Source organism: Eptatretus burgeri, unplaced genomic scaffold (genome assembly GCF_056783735.1).
Source record: "Eptatretus burgeri isolate ZD-2024b unplaced genomic scaffold, Ebu_testis_v1 Ebu_testis_scaffold_303, whole genome shotgun sequence".
Classification (NCBI taxonomy): Eukaryota; Metazoa; Chordata; class Myxini; order Myxiniformes; family Myxinidae; genus Eptatretus; species Eptatretus burgeri.
The window spans coordinates 37,501-49,305 of NW_028222252.1; the positions used below are offsets into that span (position 1 = coordinate 37,501).

At 31.4% G+C, this 11,805-nt stretch overlaps 1 protein-coding gene across 1 annotated transcript in view; it reads left to right on the plus strand.

Moving 5' to 3' along the window:
- Positions 1-1,835, plus strand: part of LOC147007332 (uncharacterized) — a 3,409-nt gene extending 1,574 nt beyond the window's left edge. The window contains exon 3 of the mRNA XM_085867341.1: positions 1-1,835. This exon is cut by the window's left edge and continues 79 nt beyond it. Coding sequence (XP_085723467.1) covers positions 1-545 — 545 coding nt within the window. The 3' untranslated portion in view covers positions 546-1,835.
- Positions 1,836-11,805: the final 9,970 nt, after the last annotated feature.

Below are 11,805 nucleotides of genomic sequence, written 5' to 3' on the forward strand. Positions count from 1 at the left end.
TTATGAGCGACCAAGACCCACAGAACGAGTTCGTCCTTGATGACCCAACCAAAGAGTTATACCTTGGAGACCAGCAAAATCCTGAAAAAGAGTTTTACAGCAATAGTACTCATTGTGAGTTATCAAGACAATACCCACTGAACAAGTTATACGTTGATGAGCCAGAATACAAGTTTTACCTTGGAGACTCACAAATTTTGAAAAAATCAGTAAATGAGTTCTGCCTTGATGGTTTAAATAACTACCTTGGAGACTCAGGAAAAGGGTTCTGCCAAGATGGTTCTAAATATGGGAACTACCTTGGAGACTCACAAATTTTGAAAAAATCAGTAAATGAGTTCTGCCTTGATGGTTTAAATAACTACCTTGGAGACTTGGAAAGTTGGGTTTATTTTGAAGACTTGAAATGCTACCACTCTTTGGGATTTAAACCTATCAAGAAAGTTCTTACTCCCTCTTTCTATGTCATCAAACCTGAAAGCCTTAAAAGACAGAATTGGAAGAAGAGAAGAAAAAAAAAAAACGTAAAATATATATATATATAGGTGGAAATCTCATTTTGAAAAAGACATTGTGTTGGGTGAGGATTGAGTTGGGGTTGAGATTTTGAATGTGAGGGTTGGGACACACACACACACACACACATACACATCAACAAACAAAAGTTAAGCCTTGACTATTCAGTTGAGGATTCTGTGTTTGGGGTTCACAGATCTAAGAACGTCCACCCCTTGACACACATTATATACTGTTATACACCTCGGACTTGGCCCTCGAGTGTCCACAACGGTGTATAGTAGGAGGGAGTGAAGCGCCAACCTATTGCTCCCATTGCACACACACACACACAAACAAAAGTTAAACCTTGACTATTCAGTTGAGGATTCTGTGTTTGGGGTTCACAGATCGAAGAACGTCCCCCTTGACACACATTATATACTGTAATACACCTCGGACTTGTCCCTCTAGTGTCCACAAAGGTGTATTATCTGCTTAGTTTTGTCTTTTGTAAATTCCTGTGAATAAAATGAACCTAAAATCTCTTCCCCTTCCAAATCATATATTTTATAAGTCCAAGGAACCGTATCTATTACATCAACAATTTTAAAAAGTTCTTTCGTCCATCGTTCAGTAAAACCCTTTTCAAAATGAGATTTCCACCTATATATTCTTACGATATCACCAACTTTGAACTTAGGTTTTCTGACATTAATCTCTTTTTCATATTTTAATTTTGTAAATGTTTCTGATGGTTTCATATTTGTTGACGTGTGAATCGTGTCATTATACTTATCCACAATATCCTGAATAAAAGATGACCATTGTTGTGAACCGAGTTGTGTGAATTTTTTATATAGTCTCTCTTTTAAGGTACGATTAAAACGTTCAACAACAACTGCCTTCCCTTCATTAAAGGTACTGTATAATGTAATACTGTTATTTTTTAGAAAATACATAAATGTCTTGTTATAAAACTCTCTACCCTCATCAGTTCACAATTTTTTAGGTTTTCTCTGACTTTTATTAAATATCTGTTGAAAAGCTAACATAAGAGTATTACCTGTTTTGTTTTTTAAAGGGATAACCCACGCATATCTACTCCTCAAATCAATAACGGTTAAAGCATACTTGTACCCCTTATCATTATTGAGTTCAATCAAATCAGCAGACCAGATATAATCAACTTCCTTGGAATAAACTTTCCTTCTCTGAAACTTTGTGAATATTGGTTTATGTAATTCATCAGCTAATTGCTCTTCAGTCTTAATAGCATCATTAGAGCCTATAAGTTTTTTGAATTTCCAAGTCCAAGTTTCAATTTAGCACTAATCATCTTCTTCACGATGAACCTATCAACTTTTTCTCTCAAGGTTGGATTTTGTATCAGAGACAAATTATACAACATTTCTCTGTCGGCTTCATGCTTTTCTTCCAACGTTGTGGTATTCCCATAATCAATATCGTGTCTCATGCACACTTCATCAACTCTATTGATTGGTTTACTCCAGGATTTAGGATTGTCTGCCTCATCTAATCTTTTATCCAAGTTTGTGCCTGGACCACAGAAAGAATACCCTGGAAGATGTAATTCCCCTGGTATTCCAGTAGTTGTAAATTTACTTCCTGATAAAAACTTTTGTATATCTCCTCCGAGTTTGTGTTTGGAGATAAATTGATTTTTTTTTGAACCACACACCGAACATATACCTTTTTGTATAACCCTGTTATTTTTACTTTTAATATATGAAATATTTTTAGTATTAGTTTTCGTTTTACATTTGAGACAATAACTCATTTATTTATGAGAAAAATTCCTGCAGAGTGCAAAAACCTTTTTAGTTTCCAACATGCACATTTGAATCTTATTTTTAAAACATAAAGAATCCTGAGAAATGCCTTCACTCTCTCCTCCATTTATTTAAGAAAAAAAAAATGAAAAACTTGAATTGAAATCCATATCTTGTCGATGCTAATAGTCTTGTCGAAAGTATTGCAAATAGACTTGTTAATTCTTTGTATTCCTCCTCGGTGGGTTGAGTTATTTTCTGTAATACCTCTATTCTTTTTTGAATCTCACTGGTTTCCATACTATAATATTTATTTATTCTCTCTCTTTCCTCCCTCTCTCTCTTCTCCTTTTCCTCCTTCTCTTTCTTCTCCCTCTCCTCCTTCTCCTTTTCCTCCTCCCCTCTCTTCTTCAACTCCTTCCTCATCCCTTACTATCCTTGAATCGCTTGCACCCCATAGAATATCATACATATATTCATCAGGATTTCTTGTTATTCCTGTATCCAAAATAATTTTTTTTACAACAGGAAACCAATAAAATTTCTTTTGAATTTCAAAAGAGCCTTACCTTTTCTTAACTTTATAATTTTTTCATTATTTAACATTCTAATTAAATCTAAAGTTGTTGGTTTATCAACATCAGCATAATGCCAATCTTTTATTGAAAATACCTCATTCTTATGTTGTAGAACATATTTATTAAAATACCGAATACCCTTTTCTTGAAGGTATGCTTGGACACAGAAATGATAATTTTCTTGAAGCCTTCTTGCTGTCATTTATGTATTAGAAATATATGTTAGAATAATATTATGGCATGAAACACCTCCCCATCTTCCCATAGTTAAATCATTTTGTATTTCCTTACTTATTATATATAATCCTGTTTTTTCTGTTTTCATGAGATAAACAAGGGCAAAACCATTATTATATTTACCCTTATTAAATTCTTTTATTTGTTGTTTACTAATCGTGGCTCCACAAAACTCATTCTCGATACCAAGTGGATAATATTCTTCCTTACGAGACTGATTTAATTGTTCCAGGTCTTCGAGGTTAATTTTAAATGACCAATTATACCCTAAATCATTCATATCATACCCCCATTGTTCTATTCTCATACAAACGATACGCCCTTCTTTATAAAAATTTATTTTAATTCGAACTGTGAATTCTGTATGACCTGGAGATAATATCAACACTTCTGTATCTTTGGAATACACAGCCGTTTTATTTAAGTATATATATTGTGATAAATCGCTTAATCTCACCAAGTCATTCGCGTCAGTCGGGCTTGGATAATTTTTTAATTTATAAGCATTTTTCATGTTAATATTTTTGTTTATATTATATTTATGTCGTTCAGCCTGTGCCTTTGTATAATAATTTGATAAATCAATATCCAGTTCTTGAGATACACCAAAGATAGAACCATCTTTACCAACATAAGTCATTTATATTAGATTAAAAATAATATCATAAAATTTTTTATTTTTGTTGAGTTGAAATAACACATATAGACATAATTGACCACAACACTTGGAATTTAATTCTTGGACTTGAAATGTTTGATAAACACCATTCTGTAAGAATTTTATGACTTCAACAGGTGGTGGAAGACCAAAACTATCAAAATAATATTTGTCTTGACTATTAAAAATACAAACCCAATGAGAACCGTTCCCATCATTATCTTCTAAGTTCATAATAATATTCTTTGTATGTTTCGGCACATTTGTTAATTCATCTCTCATACAAATATCCACATTATGAATTTTTAATTTCTTACAATATTTGGCAAGTTGTAAATTTGATGTTGTATTCTTTCCAAATTCTTTCAACCACTCATCAATGCTCATTTATTTATTAGAAAGATATAATCCATTACCTCTTTTTGTTAATTTTACACCTGCTTGTGCTATAGAAGAAAGCATATCTCCAACTAACAATCTCGCTTTATCAGGCAGACCTTCAAGTTTTTCAGCAAAATCTACAATTACACCACTTCCACTAATTTGTTTCTCCAACTCTTTGTTATGTCTTTCCAATTCTTTTTGAGCCTGGAGTTGAGCCTTCCTTTCGTTGGCAGTTTTCACCGCTGTTGAAATACCACCCGTCAATGCTCCAACCGCACTTAAACCAGCAAATAAAGGAATTAGAAATGGGAGAAATCCTCCACTCGTCTCTCTTATTGAATATTTTTTCAACATTGGTTTTGTCATTTTAATTTTAAGTGAGCCAGTGTCATTCAAGATTTTAACCTGTTCTCTTGTGAGCAAAACATCAATTCTTACTGCTCCTTTTCTCTGAATTGTATTAACGTTAATCGTACAAGGCTTTTGATTTTGAACACAAGATGATAGTTTATGAAGATTGATTTGATTAACATATACCCCAGTTGGTACTTTGCCACTCATTTATTTAACAAAAAATTATGTGAGACTAATCATCACACCATTATCTGTATTAATCTGCAATTCTGTTTCTTCCAAAAGCAAACAATATGTATCAACTTCTTCACTCTCTCTTCTTTCAATGTATAGGGAAGTATCCACTCGATTAGACTTTATAGTTTCCTTTTGAGCGCTCAGGTCAAACGCATAGATTGTATACAAACTTTTAAATGCTGTCATATCCAAAATAGGTTCTTTATTTCCATTACTTTCACACACCTTTTGGTAAGACTTGTATGCTTCAGCAAAATCATTTTTTTCCCAATTAATTTCCAATCTATTTCGTGGATAAAATGTTCCATCTAGAGAAACGCGAAGTTGTTTCACCTTAGCATTATCACTCAATGCATTATTCTTATCAGTCGCAGTATCACCATCTGGCTTTTTAAAAATCATCCACAGATATCGTGGCTTTCCTTCCAGAACACCCAAATTCCACGTGTAAGTAGTTTGGTTGAGTTTAACGTGTTGACATCTTCTTTTGAGGTATGATACACTGAGTGGTTTCTTTGAGTTAAGTCTTCGATTCAACATCTCTTCTGTTTTAAGATTAGGAGTATATTCACTGATATACCAACTCATCTCCTCAATTACAAATTTATTCTGTTCACCAAAAGCACTACCAACACCAAAAAGCAATCTATTTTCATTATCATTCCTTTGTAGTTGAAATCTAATTTTAAGAACTTTATCATAATCACAAAATCCAAATATACCTTTAAGAGGAACTGCCACAGTAAAACTATTTTCTGCTTTTGTATCATCATTATACATTCCTTTCCTTTGAATATATCCAGGGTCTGTGTTTGTTCCCGTTGACATATCAGGAATAAAACCTTCGACAGACCCCTTTCCCATTCTATCACTGAATGTATAGAGTGTAAATTTCATCATTTCAGATACAGCAGAGACATAATCAACCGCTTCAACTTCTTGTGTTCCAATATACAATCGCACACTATCAAACATTTTCCAGAAGAAATCATTTACAAGTGTAGCGTTTGTGTTATTCCCAGCCTTAGTGAATTTAAATTTACACAACAAGAAACTTTCGGAGAGATTCAAATAGGTTTGTTGATTATTTATTTCAAAACTTTTTGTACCATTTGTATTCCAGTCTGTTCCAGTTATTGCATTTACCTTGAAGTAATCTTCTTTTTTAGTGGAGTTTGAGATAATAATAATATCATCCAAATCATAGATACTATCAATTGCTTCCATACTTGTATTTATTTAGGAAAAAAGATGTTAAAACTTTTGAAACCCTGATCCAAGTATTTGAATTATTTTCTGTCGTTCTTGGGGGGACAACTGAGTTTTACCTTTCTTAATTTCTTTTATTGCTTGTAATTTATGAGATTCCTTCTGAGCATCTTTTATACTCTTTACAGCACCTGCTACATTTCCCACAGCAGAAGCAGTTGAACCAATTAGGTCTTTATGTTTAAGAATAGTTGAACCAATACCCATGAGAGTATCAATTATCCCATCTCCTCTAAATTGATGTCCGACACCCCTTTGTCTCTTAGGTTTATAGTATCCTCTACCAAGATACATACCTTCACCCTTGTAGTACGGGAAAGGAACATCCCATCCCCTGTAATTATTTTATATTTTCCCAACTCGTGTTTCCTCACAATAACCATCGTATTTATTTATTGAAAAACTTCACGTAGGTGAATTCTGATGGATATAACTTCTCCATTAAAAGAAATCACACGATTATCTTGGTCGGTTATCCTAAAATTTACTCTGTGTATGGTTTTTCCTGACACAGGTAGATAAACCAAATTTTTAGGTTCCATATTGAATTTATAACCAATTGGGGTTGAGTATGCGCTGAATGAAAATATTGTATTTGTTTTTTTTCCATCATTATAAGCACCATTAATCAAATCACAGTGAATTAACACCGAATTTATTCCTGAGGATATTTGAATGACATTATCACTGTAAAACGTCCCATTAGTTTCAATCTTTTTTGAGGAGAAACCCAATAACTCTCTAAATGAATTATCAATTGTGAAATCAACCTTGTAGTTATTTTTAACTTTAATCGTTGATTTTGAAGTATGTTTTTGAATGTTTATAACAATATTTTTTGGTTCATCACCCTGTTCTTTCATAAGACGAGCAATTTCGGAAGATATTTGAGAAATCTCGTATGCTCCGGGTGAGACTGTTATCGTTTTGTATCCACTTCCCGGATTATAACTAAACTTGTCATTTTTCTCGGTTATATTAAATACGGTATTATAAGTTTCCATGGACAATAAAGATGCCTCATATTCTTTTGTTGTGTCAAGTTGTAGTGGGTATGGGAATGAAGATGTGTGGTCGCTTGTTGTGAAATTAAAACTCAGGATTGTGCTTCTCATCTTATTTAATATGAGATAAAATGTCTATATTGAGATTTATTAATTATTTTCATGTTCATCAACTGGTCTAAAATGGCTGATGCTTCATTAAAACAATTGTTATTTCCAGCCTTCTTACTGCCTAACAACAATAACAGTCTATTAACTAATTGCGATGGGTCATTTGGAAGAAAACTAATACCTGAACCAAGGATACTTAAAGCCTGAATAATGTGTTTCTCCTTCTCATTCTTCCTACTTTTACCAGAAAGAATAACCTTATAATTTAGAGTGTTCAGCAAATCAATATATACTCTATCATCATTATTTTCCATATCCAATGGTTTATCAATATACTTTGATTCATCCCTCACAGTTGAACCTTGTCTTCCATCTTTTGTGAGAAGAAACATTAATCTCGGAGTTAGTTTAACAGGGGGTTGAGCAGAACTTAAGAACCTTAATTCATCATTAAATATCAATACCTTTTCTTGAACAAGATGAAATATTGCTGGTTGTTCTGTTGGAATGAGTCCTGCTTTGGTTTTTGAATCCGCTGAATATTCATTGTTTTGAACAGCATTCACAATATAATCAGGGGTTGATTAATCTCTTCCAGTTGTTGAAATAAACCTTCATCATATTCTAATTCTCCAATATGCTCTAATTCTTCCTCCGTCATTTGACTGAAATCTTTTAACATTTGGAGCTTTCTGGGAGTATATTCTACTGTGGGAACTGTGGAAACATCTTTCATTTTTTCTTGGGAAGTTTTTAAAAGTGGTTTAAAAAATTTCTCTTGTTTTCTTTCAAATACTTCTTCGCCCGTTAGTTTCTGTCTGCGTTTCTTCTTTATGTCTTCCTGCTGTTTTACAACTTTTGAAACCAACTCTTGATGTTCCTTAAATCTTCTTGCTCTTTCTTTTGTATCCATTTATTTATTGTAAAATATCATTTAATGAATTGTAAAGATTAACAGGGAAATTTTCCTTTTCTTCATCATTCAAGTAGATGTGTTCAAATAAATCCTTTTCTTTAAATATTTCATCAAATTCTTTGTTAACATTAATGCGAGTTGTAATTTCTTCTTCACTAATCCTTGCATCTCTGCTTTTCATACGTTTGCGTTGAGTTTCTTCATCAACATCAAAACCGAATGATAAAATCTTCACCCCGCTCAGATATTTAATAATTTGTCTCGTTCCTTCTGGATTAGTTTCTAATATCCCAACACCACCAGATTTTAGTTTCCTTAACTCACTCTTACAATGTGAATATTTTGTTGTACCAAGAGAAACCTTCTCAAATATTTGTCCTTCATTCCTCAATCGCATATGTTCCTCCACTGAAATATAGTGATAATCTTCACCTTTTACTTCTCCAGGTCTTATTGCTCTAGTTGTTGTTGATACAATGCGTATCACGGGGTGTTTTTTAAGTAAATTTACAATATTCTCATTTGTACTACACAAGAACCTTGATTTATGAAAGTTTTCCAGAAGCAGATTTACCCACAAGATTTATAATAATAGTTGTCATTTATATATGTAATTGTTTATAAAACAAAAAATATATCCCTTAATATCTCATCTTGTTTCACAACAATATATTTATATTTTTCAGTCGTGTGCTTCATGTAATCCTCAAATTTCTTTTTACTACATAATGTAGAACAATTATCTCTCCAAAAATTATTGATATCTATTGAATTTAACTTGAATAAAATAAAAGTATTAGCATTGTTTCTGATGGAACGACGAGGAAGTTGAAAGTACGATTGACTAAGATAAATACAATTACAAGAAGAATGTCTCCCTCTTGTGTAGTAGCTGTCCATTACCGTTTGGTTTCTCTCATTAACACAATCATCAAAGATAACGAGGTTCTTTTTTTGATTTATCCAAATCTTGGGGAGACGGTATATCATCCGTATTATCACTAAGAATACAAGTTATAGGATTTGATTTCTTTTTACATCTCTGTGTATCACAAAATAGTTGAATTATATCTTCAATGTTATAATCATTTAGGTTTTTTTGATGTTTAAATAAACCGATTATATCTTCTTTTTGAAGACCAGCATTAAAACCTTGTGAGAGTAGTTGATACTCTGGTTGAAAACTCGACTTTGTGAAAATTATTAAATTATCATAATCTAAAAAGTTGGGAGTGAGGAGCATTTTTAAAAGTAAGCAGGTTTTTCCACATCCACTTGAACCAACTATGAGACATCTTAATGAATTTGGGAGATTTTTATGGTTGTTAAATTTTATCTTATTTTCCCAAATAGGTAAAAAATCATTCATTTATATATTTAGAAAACAAGTTATTTAATTTATTATTGGCTTTTTTAGAAACTCTATATTTTATCCTAAGTTCAGGTTTAATTTCAAGATAATCCATTATTTTATTTATACAATATCTTGTGTTGATATTTCCCTGAAAATTACATCCATGAATAATATATAACAACAATCCTTTGAACATTTCTCTTATACGTTTAGTTTCTTCCCTTGTAAGGAAAGGTGTGTTATCACCCTCATACTTTACATTCATTTCTCTAATCAATCTTGTAAAGTAATTCATTTTTGGTGTAAATCTAAAAGAATTATTTTCCTTTTTATAATCATTAATTAGAAGATAATCACAGAATATACATTGTTTATAGGCTTTTGACTCTGTGTTTAATCCCCCTCTTTCACACGCAGGACAATTCTCAAATTTGTCATATGAAGAATCAGGAAAGTCTAGCATATTTATAAAGTAAAACTTTACTTAAACTGAAATTCATCTATACTTTCAGTTGTATATTACCATCGATATCGATATACTTTTTTTCATTATCAGATTCAACGACAACATTTTTTATATTAAAGGTAATTTTAAAATTATCGTTAACTACTATTGAACGAAATGTCATTTCACCTGATATATTAACATCCTTTATTTCATCAGGATTTACATCTTTAGGGTTTTGAAAAAAATACAAATTTCTCCTTGCATATTACAGATGGTCTTATCTTTTCTTTCTAAAGCTTCATCCATAAGGTTTTTGTTCTTTGATACTTTTTCTTGTTTCATTGCTTTTTCTAGTTTTGAATATATTACTAGAAGGAGAGGAGAAACTTTTGTTCGAGATACTTTAATTGATGTTCTACCAGGTATACTAAAAGCCCTTCCACTGAAGGAAATTGAAGAACTCATATTATTTACCATAATAGTTTTTATCCAATAGTTGTTATATTTATCTTTGTTCAATTTTACATCCTTGACATATTTCTCAGTATCTTTAACAGATGAAGAGATTGATTGAAACTTGTCTTTTGTGTCTTGAAACATTGTATTTATTAAGTGAAAAAGTTGGAGGATAAAATGTTTTTAAGCACAGATTCACCTATAAATTAAACGAAATTTTCATCAAGAAAATTTTAGTTTAAGGAGTTTTATTCTATAAATATGGTGAATACAACGTACTGCGATGTTTGTAATCACGAATATAAACATTATAGAAAACACCTCCAAACCAACAAACACACATTTAATCTATTTCATCAAATATCTCCTCTTGAGTTGGAAAGAAAACATTGTGATATCTGTTCAAGGATGTTTTGAAGAGTAGTTATAATAAACATCTTCAATCACAAAAACACAAGAAAAATGAGTTTAAAGTAAAGGGAGACTATTATATTGAAAACACTGATGGGGCATTTAAAGGGCATATAAAAATAAGGATTTTTCAATTTGGAGAACCCGGTCCATCATCAATAGCTGAATCAATTGAAATAGTGAAACCCGATGTTGAAAAATTTATTAAAAAAGACATTAAAAGAAATGAAAACTTTAAAGTTTTATATGGGAGTGAAAATGAATATGAAAAGACAAGATGAAGAACATACTCCTTATATGAGAACAGGTCTTCATTTTATAACATCATTTCAAGATTTTTGAATAGTGGGGTTTATGAAGAACTATCAAGACAAGAGGAGGATGTTGATAATACAGTGGTAGGAAGTGGATTCAATATTAAAAAATCATCTTTTTAGATATACACATTCTAAAATCAAACCCTCTTAAAGCTTCTTCTTATATTGAATTACCAAAAGAAATAAAACTAAAGAAGGCAGTTGTTAATATTAAGAACAATGATAATAAATGTTTTCTCTGGTCTGTTCTTGCTCACTTTCATCCACCAAAATGTAATTCAGAAAGAGTAAAACAATATATGAAATATGAGAATACCTTGGACATTAAAGATTTTAAATTCCCAATGCCACTAACAGATATTCCTAAATTTGAGAAAAAGAATAATCTTTCTATTAATGTATATGGATTAACGGATACAAACAAAGTTCAAATATTAAAAATTTCAAACAACTATAAAAATGAAGAAACACACATTGACCTTTTATATTTTAGTGTTGGAAAGAATTCACATTACACATACATCAATAATTTATCAAGATTAATCTCTTCTCAGGTATTCAGAACAGCAAACAAAATATATCCTTGTAAGCGATGTCTTAATTCATTTCATACAAAAGAACGATTAGAACAACATTCAAAATATTGTAGTAATCATAAATCAGCTGTAATTACAATGCCTAAACCTGGTGAAAAGATTTCTTTTGAAGATTATAATAAATCTATCATGCACCCATTTGTGATATACGCTGATTTTGAATGTATCCTTAAAAAGATAAATACTG